This window comes from Filicampus tigris, chromosome 5 (genome assembly GCF_054856515.1).
Source record: "Filicampus tigris isolate MCC_2025a chromosome 5, RoL_Ftig_1.0, whole genome shotgun sequence".
NCBI classification, from domain to species: Eukaryota; Metazoa; Chordata; class Actinopteri; order Syngnathiformes; family Syngnathidae; genus Filicampus; species Filicampus tigris.
Window position 1 is genome coordinate 6,869,961 of NC_141221.1, and position 20,318 is coordinate 6,890,278.

General features: G+C 41.7%; 1 protein-coding gene across 2 annotated transcripts in view; it reads right to left on the bottom strand.

Annotated features, from left to right (window-relative positions):
* Window positions 1–20,318, bottom strand: part of fancc (FA complementation group C) — a 29,066-nt gene extending 8,748 nt beyond the window's left edge. For both annotated transcript variants that reach the window (XM_086030564.1, XM_086030565.1), the window contains exons 1-11: window positions 20,234–20,318; window positions 18,789–18,869; window positions 16,108–16,297; window positions 11,242–11,329; window positions 11,003–11,097; window positions 5,364–5,471; window positions 5,216–5,280; window positions 4,110–4,274; window positions 2,863–3,022; window positions 276–331; window positions 69–168 (exon numbers count right to left, since the gene is read on the bottom strand). In XM_086030564.1, coding sequence (XP_085886690.1) covers window positions 69–168; window positions 276–331; window positions 2,863–3,022; window positions 4,110–4,274; window positions 5,216–5,280; window positions 5,364–5,471; window positions 11,003–11,097; window positions 11,242–11,329; window positions 16,108–16,275 — 1,005 coding nt within the window. In that variant the 5' untranslated portion in view covers window positions 16,276–16,297; window positions 18,789–18,869; window positions 20,234–20,318. The remainder of the gene's footprint in view (window positions 1–68; window positions 169–275; window positions 332–2,862; window positions 3,023–4,109; window positions 4,275–5,215; window positions 5,281–5,363; window positions 5,472–11,002; window positions 11,098–11,241; window positions 11,330–16,107; window positions 16,298–18,788; window positions 18,870–20,233) is intronic.

A 20,318-nucleotide genomic window follows, 5' to 3' on the forward strand; every position in this document is an offset into this window, starting at 1 on the left:
CAAACATGAAATACAAAAATGGAGTAAATGTTAAAAAAAACACACACACACACACGGAATGACAGTACCTGTGTATGCAAGAGTGCCAGTTCCCTATAGAAGCAGCTGGTAAAGCTCTGGATGAGATCCTTAACGCACGGGTGATCCTCGTGCTTCTTGAGTACGGACCTGTCAAACACACACAAGTCAGTCCAAAAAGACGAATTTCGCTCGAGTGGCACCGCCGTACGTCAAAGCGCGCGATGAATAACACGCATGTGGACAGTGTGACTCACCTGAAAATATCACTCACCAACAAGAAGATGGAGCAGTGTTGAGCACAGGCCTTAGGCTGGAAAAGACAGGCAAAAACGTTCTGAGCACACACCACTAGATGTCCCTCCAGATCAACTCTTTGCCCCAACTCCAATTTATTTCGTTTCCGCACATCCCCACCTATTCTAAGTGCTTCACGTGTTTTACATTTAACACATTCTAATAAAACGCCCCAGCACAAACGCTTAACAGCTGTACTGCGCTCCTCCTCCCTCTTCTGATTTGCGACATTTTAATTCATAACCAACACTTTTAACATACACTCTCACAAACACAGGACAGGAGCACATCATGATTATTACTGGAAAAAAAAAGGTGGGAGGGAACTCATGTTTGGGCGTTATTTAAGTTGTTCATGTCAGAAGACAACATACAATAGTCTAACAAAAATACAAAAATAAAGTATAGTCTGTGAAATAAATGAAAAGGGGCTTTTTCAATGATTTCCCTTCTAAAGTTAAGTGTGCATCAATATCCTAATGGGAAGTTATCATATTTGGGCAAACAGAAGCATCAAGTGGATTCCTAATGTTATTGCAACATCGCCACCTTTTCATTCGCGGTCTTGCCATGTTTCTCGTAAAAGCGACGCTAACAGCCTGCGCGTTAAGTGATTGGCTGGGCTGCAGTGATGTGTCGTTGTCAACATGCACGCACCAAAGTGTACTGATGTGTTTTTGCAGTTTGCTTTGCACACCAGTATGCACCCTGTGCCACGGTTCCTGCTATTTAAAACAGATGGGCCTTTTAGCATCCGCCTCCATTACCTTACCGCTAACACTTGAAGGAGGCTCACTTACGGCACCCAACAAACATGCTGGTTTTTTTTTTTTTTTCTTTTTCTTTTGCTTCAGCGGTCGGAAACGAGAAAGCGAATGTTTATCGTTATTGGTCTTGAGTCAGAATAGATCACGCAGACGTGGCGGCACAAGCCCAAACGAGGAGTGTCCGCCTTAATGTCAGGTGGATGCAGAGATTGAAAAGAAAGACTTTTTTTTTTTTTTTTTGCCTTTACACACATGTGCACATCTGACATCCAAACAACCTTAAGGCTAAGTGAAACCTAAACGTTTGCCTCCTACCCTCTTAACGACAGACACACTACACCAGATGTAAAATCATAAACAAAGTACCGTATGTCAACTAAAGACGTGTATGTGTGTGTGTGTGTACCAAGGTGATAAAAACAAGAGGTACTGTAAATAAGGGAGAGATGAAAGCATAAACAAATCTCAAATAGACATAAACAAAAGATTGGCATTTCAATCTCTCCCTTACGCACATAAATGTGCCTCACTTCTTCCCATCAGCCCTGATTAGTAACCCGTGTGAACATGAGATGGTCATAGAGTGCAATCAACAGGCGGATATACCGTACACACTTTTTCTCAGTGCAGTGTTAGTCATCTGTCTCATTTTATGGCTACAGAACCTGAAAAGTGTGCATTGTTAGGCAGTTCAACACAGCTCAAGTGGACCATCACTGTTGGAAAACAGCAGTGACACGACCGACAACAACTTGCGCGAGGCAAGATGGCTGCCAAATTACTGTTTCCCACCAGAGTATCTTTTCTAAGTAATTGTGGGGGGAAGAAAAAAAAAAATCACAATTTTACTTGAAAAACGTTGCAATTTTTTGGGGGAAGTCGTATTTTTTTTGGGGGGGGGGGATAGAGTTGTAATTTTCACAAGATATAACAAAAAGTATGTATAAAAGACAAATTAAGTCACAATTTTATGACTTGTTGTAATTTTAGGTGAATAAAGTTGAAATTTAACAAGAAGCGTGGCAAAATATTCAGCAAATCCTTTTATCAATATCATACTATTGTAATACGAAAAGCTTTACCGGATGAAGTTGCAATGTAAGCCAAAAATAATTTTACAAGAATAAATAATGGCAAAGAAAGAATATTCTAAGCGGCTGCTGGCTTTCTGACATTTTTCCCAGAAATTGGACCGTTTATTTAGTGTTTTCGCTGTGGCCCTAATACTCCTTTGTAGTTTTCAGTGCGGCCGCCATGTATGTGTAGAAGCATGATTTGTACGCTATTTATTTAGGACAGGCTTGTACCTTCTCTCGCAACACAACTTTCTCCATTACCTTAACCATCATCATATGATCAATGCCTTTACAGCTCTCCAAACGTTAGCTTACGCTCTGAGAAATGAGGAGGGGGGGGGGCGGTGGGGACTCAAGCGATTTAACCCGCACAATAAAGACTGTGTGGTGCACGCCAAATGATGTGAGACGCAGTTTAGAGCTGGCCAAATGATGTGAGACACACGCTGAGCAAATCCAAAGGGGAAAAAAAAATAATCTGTGAAAAATGTTCAAATGTTCTGAAGAAAATATTCTAATATTAGTTACGGTCGATGTGACACTCTAATGGAGAGCAGTTGAGTGCAATGGCCTCTTTGATTTTTCTACCATAAGGCTACATGCTACGTTACTCATTGGGACAACTAGTTGGAAATCTAAAGTGGCAACCGTCCCATTTGTTTAACGGTCATTCAACTGTGCAGTGTAGCAAAGCAACGACCAACCAGTAGTGACTGAGCTATTTGCTGCTCGAGCCGCTGCGGTGACAACGCCGTGTCAGCGAGGACGGTCGACTCCAGCAGACCGAGCACCGCCTCCTCCAGGCTGGGCAGGCTGCGATACCACAGGGCCACGACAGCCTGGCCCTCCAGTGACAAGCAACCGCTGTGAAAAATCAAGTCATATCTATTATGTCACATCACATTGTATCACACCGTGAACGGGAAAACATCTGCTAACCAGATGCCGAGGCTCGGCTTTGGATACTTTTTAAAACAATGCAATCAGAGAGTCAAACTAAGAAATGAGAGACTTTGATTTGTGTCCTGATATACACAACACACTTAGCATTGATTGCTCCTGGAAGAATATGAGGAATATGTGCCAAGCATTGTCGCCAAAGGAATATCAACTATGTTAAGTGGAAGTATTACAATTCAGGGAGGAATAAGCGGCTGAGTCCAAACACTGATTAAATAACCAACTGATTAAGAGTCCCCAAACTTGTCAAAACATAAGGACGAACGAGAAATATGTAGGGTCTAAAAAGAAAGTTACAATTTTTGGTTTTGGTTTTAAGGTGTAATTTTAAGAGTCTAAAGTTGTAACTTTATCAGGTTGGAGTTGAACTATTTAGCAAATGTTTAAACGGTTATACTAAATGGAGTGCACTTACAGTTTATGGAGGGGAAAAAAGTGGTCATTTTAAGTCAATGCAGATTTTTGGTTTGCTAAGATGCTCTTAATATTATGGGATTTTTTTTCCCCCCAGATAAAGAATATTATGACTTAAAACATTACAGGATTCTTAACATTACAAAGATGAAGTCTTCATTTTTTAATGAATTGTAAATACAGTAAAAACATTGAAAAATATTCGAATTAAGCTACACGTTTTAATGAAAAAAAAAAAACCTATTTGAGGTGACTAAACTTAAAATGTTAAGAGAGTATACAGTAGTAGAAATAATAGTTCCAAATTTATGAGGCAAAAAAAACAATTTCACGTCAACGAAGTTGCCACTTTACAAGATTAAGGAATAAAACAAAGCACTAGCTAGTCGTATAATGAAAAAAGTCTTAACTTTGCAAGGGTAAAGTAAAAATATGAGCATAAAATCGAAATACACAAGAGAAAGTCTTGTGATGAATAACAATGACGATTATAAAACAACCAATAAACAGAAGTGTAAAAAAAAAAAAAAACATCCAAAAGTACAGCATGTATATTGATTGTGAAAGTTAAGAGTACCTGGTATAGGCAGAGTTTAGAGCATCCAGGAAGTCATTAGTGAGAGCTGCTTGTGCACATGTGAGTGGCCGCTGCAGCAAGGATCTAATGAGAGGAGCAACCTCAGGGTAGGTAACCAGGGGAACGCAAGCCACGCATGTAGACACGATCCTATCACATGAACACCTGCACACAAAGGCTTTCATTAAGTGTATGCACGATACACGCTGGGCGATATGGTAGAAAAGTGCATCATGATACAAGTATTTCATATCACTCGATATCAATATATATTCAATATCTATGAAATGTTTTTGTTTTTTTTAACCCTTCAAATTGAGGACCCAAAGAAAAAAAGGCTCAATTCAGGTAATTTTATTTTGGAAAAAAAATGAAAAATTAACCTAATATGATGTCAACACAATTATGAAAAAGTCAAATGAACTGGTCAATTTGAGGTAAATAACTAACGTTTAAATAAACGTCTTTTTAAGCAAGGCTCAGATTCAGAAAAAAGGTCAGCCGTGATTGGTCGTTGTGAGCAGTCGTGATGTCATTTTCAGTCGACAGACGACAAAATGGCCCGCCCCAGAGATGGCTAAAAACTAGTGCATTTTGCTGCTTAACGAATTCCACAAACGCAAAATTAATCAGAATGCTGTGTATCAACTCTTCCAAGTAAAATATATTTAGGGATGCAACGGTAAAACACTACGATATTATCATGATATTGACCTCACGGTATGCAAATTATGACGAGATTGTGGGGAAGTTGGCAAAAAAAAAAAAAAAATCTCACAATACTGGATAAATACTTAGGATATTGGGGGGAAAAAAAGCTCATATTAAAAAAAATAAGGCACAAAATTGTGTTTTTGTACATAACGTATATGATAAAGTATCATGGTCTATGGAGTTCACAATGCTGTGTTCGGATGAACCGGGCAAAAAGTAGTGTTTTTTGACAGAGAGATGCTGCTTTTAATATCGTGACATGACGACAATATTGTGGCAATTTTAATATCGCGATATCATGATATCGCTGTTATCGTTACATCACTACATACAGTATATTTAGAAACAAATCGCATAATCACTTTACAGGGCCTTTAACCATTTTGCTTCACCTCTCATTTATGTCTGCCAATGAAGTGCAGCTTTTTCCGATGTCTTCCTGCAAGCACGCCACCACCTGAATAGTTTGAAAAGCATTGTTGTATTTTATGTATCATGCAATGTATTAAGCAGGCCGCCATAATGATTGGGAGTCAATACCTTTCTGAGGAGTTGGAGCTGGTACCGTGTTGGCGACACGTCTAAATGTTTGAGCAAAAAATCGGATGGCGATTTGTCATCTTCGGTGGTAAGTTGACACAACAGGTTCTGTGGAAGTCAGGGCAACACAATATGTAGCAGCAGGTTATTGCCACTTTATGCTTACAGTAACAATCCTTAAGATCTATTTACCATCAAAGCTAATTGAGGACGACTCTGTTGGCATTGTTTCAAAGACATGTGCGGGAATGTTTTATATATATACTGTATATTAAAAAAAAAAAAAAAAAAAAAGGCATTCCAGGAGGTAAGAATGTATGGACAACATATGAGGAGGACCTTTAGATGTGAGCATTCTTTGTTACTAAGGACCTCACTGTTTTACAAGCATTTTTCAGAAGGGGCCTCATCTCACACACACACACACACACACACACACACTGATAAAACGACTCCAATAAACTCAAATGATTCTTGACTGTGCAAAAGGCTGACGGTGGTGATGGTGATCATGAAGAAGGGCCAAGGAGAGGAAATACTAGACCGATGAAATAGAAATGTTAACGAAAGAGCCTTTTGGACTCTGCTTTTCATGGTGGGAGATTTTTTTTTTTTTAAATGGTGGTTTCTTCCATACAATTACGCATTTGACTAAAAGCTGGAATAAAAGCAAGATAAGAGTATACTATTCAGTGGTCAAACGATTCATAAACAACATTTTGGGTTAGGTTTCAAGAGGTTTGGTTTTCCCTCCTGTCACCATTTCTGCTGCGCCACATTAAAGCAATACTCTTATTTAGAAAAGCCACTTTGACAACAGGGCCTCATATTTTGCTACAACGTTTTGTGACTTCAATTGACCGCAGTCGGTAACAAGCCCACCCCAAAGAGCGGACTTTGCGGATGTTTCTGAAGACAAAAGGAGATGGTGGGGACTGGAAAGCGAGACAAGTAGAATAGTTGAAATGCCACGCGGCGAGTCATTGCTGTGCTGTCGGCGGAGCCGTGTGGTTATACCCTCCACGTCGCCTCACAAAACAAACCCCAATCACTACCATGTGAGCACCCTCCAAGCCCAAGTCCACACAAAAGCAATCCCACTCGCTTTGGAGGAACAGTCGGATTGACGGAGTGAGACTGGCCAAGGAAGCCTGGCTCGACACAATGACGACCGACTGGAGTGACTTGCTGGCTCTTTTAGAAAAGAACAAAAGGGGCGTGGTCGCCGGCGATGAAAGACAAACCGATTGTTGCACGGCAAATGTTTGGAGTCAAAAGTCATTTTTTGTTCCCAGAAAAATAGCCACCGAGCTGGCTTTCAGACACCACAGCAATTATACCCTTAAAACCAGGCTTGTATAAAAAAGCAGATGGCACTGGCTAAGCTATGGCTGAAGAGCCCAAGCCAATGAGAAAAGCATATATAGACAGATTTACAAGGTTAATTCACAATTCATAGTGCAGTTGAACATTTGAGATCGACCACAGTCGCTTCCAGGATGCAGATTGAACTCTGACTTCTGAATTCGCATTTTGCTTATAGAAAATAAAATATTGCCTTCTTAACTCTCCCTAATGAAAGGGAATTGAAATGGCATTAATCTGTTACAGCCCTCCACAAAAAAAAAACATTTTAATGTGGTTTTAATGAAGAAAAAAGGCACAGTATTGTAAAGAAAAAATCAATGTAAAGAAATAAAAGACAATGTTTTTATCAAGTGTAATGACTGTGAGCTGGAGTCCAGTTTGTCCCATTCAATAAAGTGTCGAAAGTACACCGGCGACTGTTTAAAAGAAAAGCAAGCAAAGGAAAGGCGTGTGATGTGGTGCCGGGCCAAGCGGAGTGGTGTGATATGGTGCTGCTTGGGCCGAATGGAAAAGCGGCAATAGTCTCTCCAGTGTGCCCGGGGTCGTCCCTGGGGCCTCTTCCTGGTGGCGCATGCTCGGAATACATCACCAGGGAACAGTGTTAGTACAGCCGCTTAAAGTAAGGACGCTACGTAACTCCATTCCCACCGTTAAAAGAGTAATCTGACAAATGATTTCCCCTCCCGGTTGGCCGAGTTTCTCACCCTAAATGAGAGCCCGGACAACCTGCAGATTCATTCAATTATCAGTCTCCCTCCACTATCTCGTGCATATTTGGCATTTTACATAGACATACTTGCCTCTGACCTTGATGAATCTGAAATAGTACTTATATCTCCACCCCGAAAAAAATTCCATCGGACTGCTCCGGACTCGCCATCTTCGTTGCTTGGTAAATTTAGTGGAGTGGTTGACATTTTGCACACGTTGCTGGTCCCGGTTTGTGTGTATACGCACTAGCTCCGCCTGGCTGCCGTGACTGCCATTCATGATTGCTTATCTCTATGCAAAGCACTCCCAACCAACAGTTTTTTGTGGAGCCCGAGTGTGCTACGATTACACAGTAGTCGGAGACTAATAAGTTAATTGTATTTGTAACGCATCGCATTTAACGTACATAATGTTAACGGTATTTCAACCAAGGAAAAAAAACAAGTTACATTACTCCATTAATGTAAAAAAAAAACAAAAAAACACCATTATTACCAACACTGCCCAATGCAGTGTCATCGTGTCATCAAGCCACCGTTAATGTTAAGTACAGTAAAACTAATCTTAAAATCAACACTCGTCCTCTGAAGTGCACTGTGGACATGTTGTGAGTACAGTACTTAAAGCAACTGCATGTGTCTGGGAGGCGAGTCTCTCAGGCCTTGTCTACTACACGTACCCGGGCTTTTTTTTTTTTTTCTTTAAACAACCGAATATTTCTCCCCCACGCGGTGTTGGAATACATACACATTATCGTTTGTTAAAAACGCAGCTACACTACACCGCTGAAGTGCGTTTTCAAACGCATGCCAAGCCTCTAGGCGGCAGTAGTTAGGCAAATACTGTCTATTCAACAGAAGGAACTTCCGTCTTTGACGTCACTTCTACGAAACCGAAAACACGGCGTCAGGCTCATTCGTGAGGACCGACAAGATGTCAGAACTGCTTTTAAACCTTTCAACGAGAAGCAGTGGTTGGTTGCGGACAAATAACTAAGCAAAAAGCGCCGTGGAAAATCTAAATACAAAAAGCCAAAGAAAAATCTAAATCCACTTGGACTTCATCCTTTACATGAATTCTGTAGTGCTGACAAATTTACATAAACATCACTATGTATCACTCACATCACTCATAAGAGCATTTTTGACCTTTAAAGTGTTGAGCGACTTCAGATGTGTAACTTCAATTGAATTCCAAACTGTACGACTTCAGTGGGCGTTATTCCACATGAGAAGCTCCACAAAAAACACTGATGCATTTCTGCATAATGCTGGAGCAGTTTGGGCGGACATCAAGTGGACCTTTGAAGAAATCCATTCGAAATAGGATGTAATAAAAGGGGACATGGCAAAATAGACGCGAATCGTTGATGAAGCACAAATGATTTCCAAAACACACAAAGTATTACAGTCAGTGTGAGCTCAGAGTCAGAGGTATGCTTTAACACTGGAAAGCAACCACAGAGTCTCCAGGGACCGTCTGTGGTTCACACCGCTTGAGTCACGAAAGAAACCCCTTGAAAGAAGAGCAATCGCCAGCCCTCTAATATAACACTCTCACACTTTATTTATCATGTCCTCAAAGAGCACCAGGACTGTGTAGGACTGTGTGGTCCTACTGCAAGGACAGGACAAAGTCGGTTTCTGCCGGAGCGCTAAAATGCGGCGATGACAGGCGCACGACGACGAAACAAAATGAGAAGGCAAAAATATGCTAACGCAAACAATCATTCAAGAAGGACTGTAGAACACATGGGCCAATTTGGTGCACAAAACCATATTTGTTTGTCATGAAAAATGGTGACTCTGAAACCAACTTCAGAGAAAACCAGAGCAAGCTCAAATATCCGACACTCCAAACCTTTAGGGGGCAGTATTTTACCATAGAGTGAACATGAGAACATTCTAATTTCCTTAGCGTTAACTAGAGAGGGGGCTCACTAACAGTGTTGTGGTTCACTCACTTGGCTTGCACGGAGTGCGGGTTCAGTTCCCACTCAGTAGTGACTATGTGAGTGTGAACGGTTAGTTATATGCGCCCCGTGATTGACGGGTGTTCAATCCAGCGCGTATTCTAAGTTGCACCCGACGTCAGCTAGGATAGGCTCTGGGGTAAAGCGGTATAGAAAATGGACTGACGGATGGATGGATGGAGCTGTAGGGGGAACGACTCAATTTAACTGTCTTGATTCAAAGAATGTTTATACATGAACGATTTAGCAATATAAGGTGCCTCGTTACCTTCTTTACATAGTAAAGAAGAGTATCACGAGATGGTATTCACTACCTTGCGCTCCTTATAATGGAAATCGTTGATTTAAATACTAATAAAGGAACTCCGTAGTCATCCGCATTCAAAAACAAAGCTGTGTGTCTCTCGTCCATGTCAAAGTCCACCTGGCAAATTGGAGGTTTACTTCCAAGTCTCTGTTTTAATTGGCAAGAGGTTTTATGAGACATGAATTAATCAAAAGAACACAAAGTTAATCCTGCCAAATGTGGCGGTTCAACATTGTAAACCATCTGCATGAACCCTGTTAAAAAGTTCTCGACTCTCTCTGCCTGCCTGGTGAGGCTGAAAAACCACAATAAAGTCACCCAGTGGGTAGGCCCACAATATAAATGATAATCTTTCTCTGGTGAGGAAAGGAAGTCAAAAACAGCTTACTTTCATTTGCTTTGAAAGTCTTGTTTCCCTTCTTTTTTTTTTTTTTTGTTAATTACAGTAACAGAAACCAACATTATTTCATCCACCACTAATGAGGAGACAGGATGTCCATAGAATAATACAAAACAGAGTGCCAACTCGAACATCTCACAGTATTAGCCGGACGCTAAATCCAGCATATTTACAATGTAAGTGTCTGATTACGGTGCATTGTCCCATCCATAAAAGTTCAGCGTTCAACCAAAATGAAACGTTTGCCTTAAAATTGATCAGGGATAGAAGGCTGCCTCAAAGTGCCCACTTTCCAGCGGCCAACATGACATCATCTGCAAGAGGAGATCTTCTTCCAGTTCCTTTTAAAATGTACTTTGTGCATCCCCATCTTCTGCATGGATTCCAGCAAGTCCACTTCTGCCATGTCGACCACACCTCTCCTGCTCTCAATTTAAAAGGAATGAGGGGAGCCGCTTCCAATGGATGTCAAACAAGTCGGCTGTGTTCCCTCCCACAATGGCGCAATCGCCCCTCTCTACCTGCACCCATCTATGAAACTACCCAAAGAAAGAAAACTCCACTGGTGCGCAGTTTGCGCTGAACTTGCACTGGCCACGAAAATTGGGCCCTTTGTGTGGAATAAGTCACCTCCCAAGCACAACCAGTAATCTCCTTCTAAATGAGTCAGTTCAACTGTCACTGGGAAAAATTCAGGCGTGAGAACGACATACTCACATGATAAAATGTCGCTTTAAACATTACCCGTACAATTGTCTAATTGTCTATTATGAAATTCGAACTCAATATTCAGGTCGAACAGCATCCATTCCGAATGGACTGTGGATGGACTCTGCCTTGCGGGTTTCACTGTAATTAATTGGACTGGATAAAATCCCTACCTGTATCCACTGGTTAGCCTTCCTTTCCAAAGCGTTGGCTGGGTGCTCAGAGTACAGCTCCCACAGACACTGGAAGATCAGCGTTCGACTTTTATCTTAAAAAAGAAAGAAACACTCGTGTAAATTGAATCTCAATTAGACTTAGGATAAATGAATAGCCTAAACGTTTGTGGGTGTTATTGTGGAATATTCTAAGACACAGTTCAGGGCAGTTCGCATGGGGTCTGTGACATACTCACCATCAGCAGTGACAAAAGGGTTCCAGCACAAACGGCCCAAAATCTGGCCAAGAGAAGGAATCGTCTTCATCGTCTCGGTTGTGGAACTCTTGGGTCAGTCAAAACAAAATCATTCGTTATTTCATTCATTTGTGTAATCATTAGTAACATTACATTTCATTTAACGTATAGAACACCAAGAGAGAATTGCTTTGCGTCAGGGGTGACGAGAAACACTCCACTGTGACAGGAAGCTTTCAGTGCGGGGCGGTCATCAGCCTCGACTGGCTGGGTTGCAATTTTGCTGCTAGTGTGCCACATCGAAATCACTTTCTATTTTGGATTTTATATTCCTAACTGCTGTGTGAAAGAAAACGAGCAAAAAGAGCGCACTTGGGGCGGTTTCCACCGTAGCAACTGCGATCAAATTTACATCGACTATTAATATCACTGAGCGGTATGGTGAGTAGTAATACGAGCTAACGCTGGCGGGTCTATGAATGGAAACGCACACGCGGGCACCCAACACTGCGCTCTTTATAAACACAGCATATATAAAGAATTTTGGATGACGTCAGCACTCCCCCAAGTTCCCGCCATCTCAGCAGGATTATGGCAATATGGGGGAACTGGGCTGCCAGGGCAGAGGCTGGTTGCCCTCCCAGCGCCGCATAGTTTTCATGTTGTGGTTTTCGCCATAACAGCAGTAGTGAAAGACAGAACAGAGCCTGGCTCATGTCCATGGTGCTATACTCTGTTTGTGTGTGCGTGTGTTTGTTTGTGTAGCTCATAAGCCACCGTATGCTACATTTCACCCGGCAGGGTTTGAGATCAGTACATTTGAGGATTTAGCAACATTTATTATGACCTTCTCCCCAGCAAAAAAAAGAAGAAAAAAAAAAAAAAAAAAAATCACAAGAAAATACCTAAATCGAGCTGTAATGTATTGAAGCGTGCACATGTTGTGCGCCCCGAGCATAGCCAAGTACAGGATTACCTAATTAACCGATATCAAGCCTGTATCGTGTTTGAGCCGTGAGCTAATTAAGTTCAACAGCGTAGCTTTGTTGCGGGAGAAGCCCACACAGAGCAATTGGACATATGCAAGTGTAATTGAGGCAATGTGCTGTTGCTCAAGCAGAGAGAAACTCCGACTGGGCCTCAAAGTGTTGAAAGAGCAAGCTCTCGTACGATCACATGCAGCTGCCTTTGAAATGGCTTCCATAGGTTTCGCGAGGCAAGGGGCGCTGTTGTTGTTCGTGAAAATGCAAACTTCCCGTTATCGGCCTGGTCTAAACACCCCCCCCCCCCCCCCCCAAAAAAAAATGCATGTCGTGTTTCTTTACAAAGTGCTCTCACCATCAATTATCTGGCACGCAAATTACAGCGGTTTTCGTTGAAATTGTTTGACCAAACACATTTGGCCTGCGCGAAAAGAAACCTGCCTCTCGAAAACCTAAATTGAAGGAAACCATAATGAATGGCTTTGCTAACATTGTTTTATTATGTCATAATGGCTGCAGTGAAGCTCAATAAAACAACAAAGCGAGTGGTCCCTGAAGAATGAGAAACATTTGGTCCGTAGGATCTTGAACCTTTCCAGTCTCCAGTATTTACGCCAAGTCCTCATCGACTGAATTACTGACCCCCCCTCCAGGCAGAACGTACGTATATATCTTTTTTTTTTTTTTTTTTTTTTTAATGGGGAAACAGATTGAAGAGAAGTCACCTATGATTAATTCCGTCTTCAAAGTAGCAAATGCTTGGGTAGCTTTGTGCCTATGGCTTCCAAAAAAAAAAACATCAAACAGACAAGGTGGCCAACTTGATTCATTTAGTTGAGTGAGATCATCATTAATGGGAAGCAGAGTGGCAATTGGCGGCTTCTCTTTAAGGGCCCCCCCCCCCCAACAGTAAAGCACATGTGATGAAGAGCCCCACACCACCTTCCTTTCCTGGGCAACATGCGGTCAAATCAATGCTGCCGTGATGATGCAGCTGCAATGAACTGATCATTAACTTGTCAATACCATCACAAGACAGATAGAACTGAAATCCATCGCATAGTTGAAGCATCGTTGACATTGTTGCTAATGAATGAAACGCTTGGTCCATGCTTCTTGATTAAAGACGGACCGAATCTGATTACTCTAAGTGCAAGGACAGGTTTATAGAAATCCTTACTAATTTAAGATGAGGAAAGGGAAAGAGGAAACACTTGCTCCTGACATCATTGGACCTCAATCAGATCAGCCCAGACAATAAATGGCAGTCTCCATGGTGAGCACAATAAATAAAGTGGGCAGCGGCATTCCCAAACCGCTTCATCTCCTTTCATATGACAGGGCTGCCGAGAGCCATGTGATTTTGAATTGTTCGTAGGGTAAAACTATTGGGAACCTTGAGGAGATCAACAAGAAAATGAGAAACATCCACTTCTTTCCAGAGCAACTGTTCTTATTCAACACTTCACTTTTTGGGCACGAGCCACAAGAAAGTAGTTAAGTCATCAAGGGATGCGGAGTGCTGCCAAGAAGCAGGCTATCCTCAGCTGGTCTTTTATGAGCCCAGCGCCTGTAAAAAGGATTTCAGTCCAATTAAACTATACCAGCTTTCTCTCTCTCTCTCTCTCTCTCTTTTCTCCCTTTCTTATCCAAGTCTTCATTTTACGCACCTCAGCATGACGTACGCCCGGAGTCATGCTAACAGACAGGAAGATGGAAACTCAAAGATTTTGTTTTCTTCATATCCATGCAGGTATTCATGTTAATATCTGTTCTGACAAAACAGTTTTAAGACGATTTGGAAGCCAAGCAATGCTTTAAGACATAGCTATCCACACTTGGGCTGAATTTACACTGAAGGTCTCAAGTGCCCATTCCTATTTAGTGTCTATATCTATCTACTTGATTTTTAAGTGACCTGGATTGGCTCCCCTAACTTCTAACCCTGACCCCATTGGTTCAAAAGGCACATAACCTCAACACTACTTCACCAGCTAAGTATTATTTTCCTAAATTGATGGTTTATGCACCTCCAAGTTCCATCCATGTCTGCCAGGTCCGACATTAACAGTGAACTTCGAGTGGCCCGACACGGTCAGGCGGTGGCCCCTGGCCATCGAAGGTCACTGACGCTGGGCCACCAGTACAAATTCCATGAATAAAATTGATGAAATCAACACGTTCTTGCTTTTTAAAAAATATTTAATCGTCAATATTTGGGAGTTTTATCCACTCAGAATGATTATCTTTGCTCTTTATCCACTGTGCACATTTGATCGCCGCCACTCACTGACGCATTGTGCGCTATACACTTGCCTGCATTTGGCCACCGAGTAGGTTCACTAGTTCATCCACAGGCCGGCATGAATGTACAATACGCATTTAGTTAAGTACTGTGTTAAATCATATTATCTATACACTGGGGAATGGAGTGTGGATGTTTTATTAAGAAGCAGCTGCCTTGATTGTCCGTACTTTTGTGCATTTTGGCTGCACAGACGACTTGCTTCACTATTTCATTCACAGGTAGGTCTACAAATATATAGTTGAATTTTGTTAAGTATTGTTTTAAATCAGGGCCAGTGCCGGCACAACAACATGGCTCTTGGTAGCCACCACCCATAAAGGCCGCATCTGCCATACAAGGACAGGGTAGAGTCAATCTGTCCGCTCAAGTCATTTATATATCAATGAGGCCTGATTTTAATCTGATTCCATGTGGTTTTTTTTTTAAATGAAATGACGCATATCCAAGCCTGTGCCAAAAAATAAATATTGGATTTGAGTCAGTTCAACCATGTTGTGTAAATCAAGCCTCAGTGGCTTAGGGGCAGTCGACTGGGATAACTGAAGAACTTAGTCAAGTTAACTTTTTTTACCCCCTCCTTCACAAGAACGTGATTATTTTACCAATGGGCTTTTTTTTGCTTTTTATAGACAAGCATTATGTTGCTATAGATTTCGGCACAATTACTAATATTTGAGGCGGGAGACCATGCTGTAAACATTCACAAACAGTCCAAAGCTGTCAGTCGACAACTGCCGGTATGTGAGACTTTCATTTTGCTGACAACAAGTACTCGCTGTGGCATAGTGTCAATAAGCTTGTACAATGTCCCGTCATTCAGTTAGGTCTGAATTTGCATTACAATCTTGCATGACATCCGGTTTCCTGAGACCGCATGACTGCTTTTCCATTACGCCAGATTCTTGTCTTTATGCTGCATAGAAAATGTATTAAAAATATTTTGCCTGTTTTGACATACGAGTTAATTGAGTTACATGCTTGGTCATGGAACAAATTCAACTCGTCAGTCAAGGTATCAGTATGTATTACAGTCATTTGAAGCCTCTTATCCGTTTTCAGCTTTATTCAGTCAAAAACGACAGTATTTTACGTTACGCAGCATGTAAGACCATCAAGAAAAATTATTGAAGCAAGTGCGTGATTCCTGAGGAGAAACAGCACTCGCGGTCTTCGCAACACTGAAATCTCACAACCCCTTCCGCCCTTCCTGCTGCAACTGATTCGGGGATACATTAGGTTAGCGCTGCGGGTCCCAGCGTGGCTATTACCTGACAAACCCAACATTGCGGTGCTGCCAGCCAGACGTAGGCGACCTCTGCGACGCACAGAGCAGCCCCTGTTGGCCTCCGAACGCTGGACTTACTGTTCGTGGGCTGGCTTGGACAGAGGCTGAGAGAGCGCGCGTTGTGTGTGTACTGTGCATGCGCCAGCGTCATTAATCGGACGGCTGCGGCTATTTGGCTGCTGATCCAATTGATAATTTCTCTCAGCGGGGGTCAGTGAAGCGTGCTTGTATGACCGAACAATCAATACCCACAGTATCAGAGTTTCCCCTACGCTGGAATAAATACGTACCATGCCGTTAATGTGCATAACGAGTCGCTGGAGGAAATCCCTCAGTGAGCACAGGTGGAAGCATGTATCTTTCTGAACGTCCACGCTGTCGGCTTGGCCCCAAGACACAACTTTGTCCAGCCACAACTGCATCTCTGTTTGCTGGACTAGGACCGCTGATTGAGACATCGCTCAAGTTTGCACGAGGATCCTTTGAGAGAGAGACATGAGTCAGTTGTCACGATTGCAGAGTTGTCGTGGACTGCGTATTGTCAAGGAACAGGGAAGAGAGGCAGTAAACATTCACATTGGTTTAATCAAATTTTAATCGTGTTTTGTTGAAGGTTGCACATTGTAAAACAATAAGGGCGCACTATAAAAACAGAAAAAATATGTTCAAACGCACTGACTCACAAAAATTACAGACCACTTTTTTACGATAAACACAATGTCATTGGGTACACAGTTTAATGGGATGCAATACAAGAGCTGTATAAAAATGCAGAGTTTTGACTGACTGTTTTTTTGTTGTTGTTTTTTTTAGGATTAGGTTGTACTTTAGAGATGTGGAGTAATAGACGGCATCAAACTGCGACGCCTTTCTGAAGGACAAAATGCTACAAAAAACATGTCAATTATTATAAAGGCATAAAAAAATGTGACATGGGCACATTCAAATGCAAGACCTCGGTCCGGATGCGGCCCGCCACAAAAATTTGATGTGGCCCACTAAAGCAAATAAAATGTAAGGACTTCAACCTTCTGCTACATGGATTTGTTTTCAATTTATGGCTGAAAATCTATAGTGCACACTTTGTTCCACTTTGTTGAGACAAACATTCATTTTCACCAAAACCCTTCTTAACACAAATCGGCAAATAGTTTGCCTGACACTATTTCCATGACTAATTTTTTTTCAAATTGAATTTGTTGTTTGAAATCTTTACAAAAACAATCAAACATAATTGTCGTAATTGTCACCAAGGGAAACTGCCTGTGACGGAAATGTATTTGACCCAACTGCCTTAGCGAATTACCGATTTGAAACCCTTTATGGCATTCGGGTTTACCAATTTGTCAAGTAATGGATCACTATAAATTGTCAATTGTTTTTAATCAATGTTTCAATGTTGTTGATTAATGGCGTCCTGAAGCAATTGGGACAAAATGAAGGGCACCACTCGGCTGAAATCACAACATAGGCTGCCGATTCATTTAAGAAGACCAACGTGACATCGTCTATCCATGCGATACTCCTCCCTCGAGGCAGGATTTGTAATCTTAACCAGGAGTTCAGAACATTCACAGAGAGATCCCATCCAATCCATTTACTTGCAATGTGAGCCAGACACACTCACCACTATAGTCAACTTGTGCCGCGGATCATCCATTCCCTGATAGTAAATAAATATATAAGACTGCTAATTGCAAACTGCAATGACTTTGGTGGAGCAAAAGGTCAATATGAAATGTTGCTTCCTTTGGAGCTTTGATTCAACCGTGGGAAATGCCTTCATTGTTGCTGTTACAGAGCCTCTGCAACTCGTTCTTGTAATCAGCCGCAAACTCCATCTCCTTCTCAATGACCCACTGGATGATGTTGTTTTGGGCTTCCTCCTTGCGGAGTTCCTGCTCCTTCAAGGCCAACACTTCCTCCAGGCCCTTCTGATAAGACAATTGGCTTTCTGCTTCCATCAGTTCCATGAAGACCTCGTTCCACCTTCGCTCGTCTTCGTCACTCTCTGCCTGTTCTTTCGGGGGCGGTTGCGTCGGACCTTCGGCGGCCACGCGGTCTCCCTCCGAGGCTAGTTCTTGGAGTCGTCTCATCCTCTCGTGCTCGTCCCCCAAACACATGTCCCGCACCTTTTGGAGAAGATCACTCTCGGTTTTTTTCTTCATCTTCTCCACTTCCACCTCATTGGTCAAGTACTCCACCTGGTCCCACAGGGTCTTGTACTCGTCCATTTCCAGTCGCAGTTTGGCCGAGAGCTCCACCGCGGCGGGCCCTTGTGACTTGACCCGCTCCTCCAGACATTGGAGTTGCGCTTGCAGGTCGCTCACTTCCTTCTCCAGACGCTCCTTCTCCGCCGCAAAGAACACGCTGAACATCTTCTGGCAGGCCAGGCCGTAGATGTCAAAGGCTAATCGCAACAGGCGTGAAAACATGCTTGACTGCTGTCTGGGGATGAACTTTGAATTAACTATAAGAGCAGTTTGAACAAAAGCAGGCATAAAATCGGTCATGTCAAAGTAACAGCAGAAGACAGCAGCAGTCCTTTTGTATTTGGCTTCCAAACCTTTGTGATGTCATAACATTTTCTGCTTCACAGCCATCACCATGGAAACCGATAAATTCATAGCTGACAAGGATTATGTGACGATATAGTATACAATGGAACCTCCAAGACCAAACACAATCCATGAATGGAGACTGTTCGACCATTATGAATCGATTCTTCCCATGGGAAATACAGTGAACCCCGCATATTTGCAGTTCGGCATTGACGAATTTACCTACTCGTGGCCGGCCAAAGCCATGTCTGATGTAAACAGATTGCTTTAGCGCCATTTGGTGGCATCTCGGTTCCAAGAACCATTTTTGAATTGAGGGGAGGAGTTTGATTTAGTCAGACCAGAGCTTTGCCTAATTTAAAAAAATGTGCTTTGCTGCTATCTCGTGACATCTATATGCAAGTACTAACCGTTTGGGTGGGCAGTAATTGGAAATTGTTGCTTCCCGCCGCAGGGCTTGATCCTCATCCTAGGTGAAAATCAAGGGTTCACTACAAGGGAAATCAAAATAATTTGTTTCAGGTTCAAAATGCCGACATCATAAACTCTGTATTAACTGTAAGGGCAATGTTTTAAGAATATTTCAATATTCCCAACCGTCATGGAAATATAACCATATGTTAACCACTGTGTAGTTAACCCAATTTCCAAGTCCAATATATTTTTTGGGGGGAAACTACATGTGAATGAAGAGCTGACGCTGAACTGAAATGCTGTACTGTGGGCTGCCACTATTCGCGGGGAATAGGGAACTTGCCAGCCGACACATAGCTAAAAAAAAAACAGGAGTTTCCTCACACCGGCCCCTCTTTTTTTTTTTAAACACATTTTTAAAAAAATATTGGAACAAAATCTGCAAATAGGTGAATCAGTGGGTGCTGAACCACAAGTATGCAGGGGTTCATTGTACTTTAAAATTCAAATGTAGACTAAGAGACTTTGAAATATGAAGAAGAAAAAAAAAAGATTTGTAACACTTTTTATTAGTTTGTGAATGTTCACATGGAAAATGTGGAAATCTTCAACAAAAAAGTAGGAATATGTAGAATTTGACTCAGCTGAAAATGTGCAAATTTTGAGGGAGATTTGTTGCATTTTATCATAAATTGGAATTTTGGGGGGTGTAAAATGTGGAATTACAAGAAAGGTGGAATTGGGTGAAATATGGGGGAAAACTAGCAGTAGCCCAGTTGTTAATAAAAATATTCACACTCTTAAAATTACACTCATTCAAAAAAATATTCACATTCATTTAATGCCATTCTTTTTTTCAGAACCGAGAACCCTCTGTTTTGTACTTAGCGTGTCATTTTTTTCCTTTGCTGCCACTGCTAGCCTTTCTATGGCGATATCACAGGAAAACAATGCTGACAACGAACACATAAGTTGCCCACAAAAATGTGTACTGTACAAGCAGAAAAAGCGCTCTGAGCTAAGCTGCTGCTGCTCCGGGTTTTGGCTGCCAAAAGACCCTCTGGAGAAGGAATAAGATGTGACTTGTCAAATATTATCTTTGAAGATTTGTACGACTAGGCTTGTGGATTTTAGGTTGGGGTCCGTTTGCTGTTCCAATTATGAGAATGTTTATATTATTCCAGTATAATCAAATCGGTAAAACATCACTTTTTATTAAAAACTAAGCGTGTGCTGCTCTGTGTTATTGAAAAGTGCGAAAATATTAGGAAACACGATTGGACGAAAACTACAAGGACATTGACATAAACATTGTCTACGTACATGATGATAGGCTAAAATGTAGATTATGAAAATTGACATGCAAGTAGTCTTCTTCTACATTAAATTCAACGGAATAGACACTCGCTTGTTTTTAAACGGCAAAATGAAGTATACTTACCCTTGAATAACAAGAAGAAATCAAATCCCGGTAAAACGAATATATCGTTTTCATTTTTACATAAAAGATCTAAAGTTATATGTTT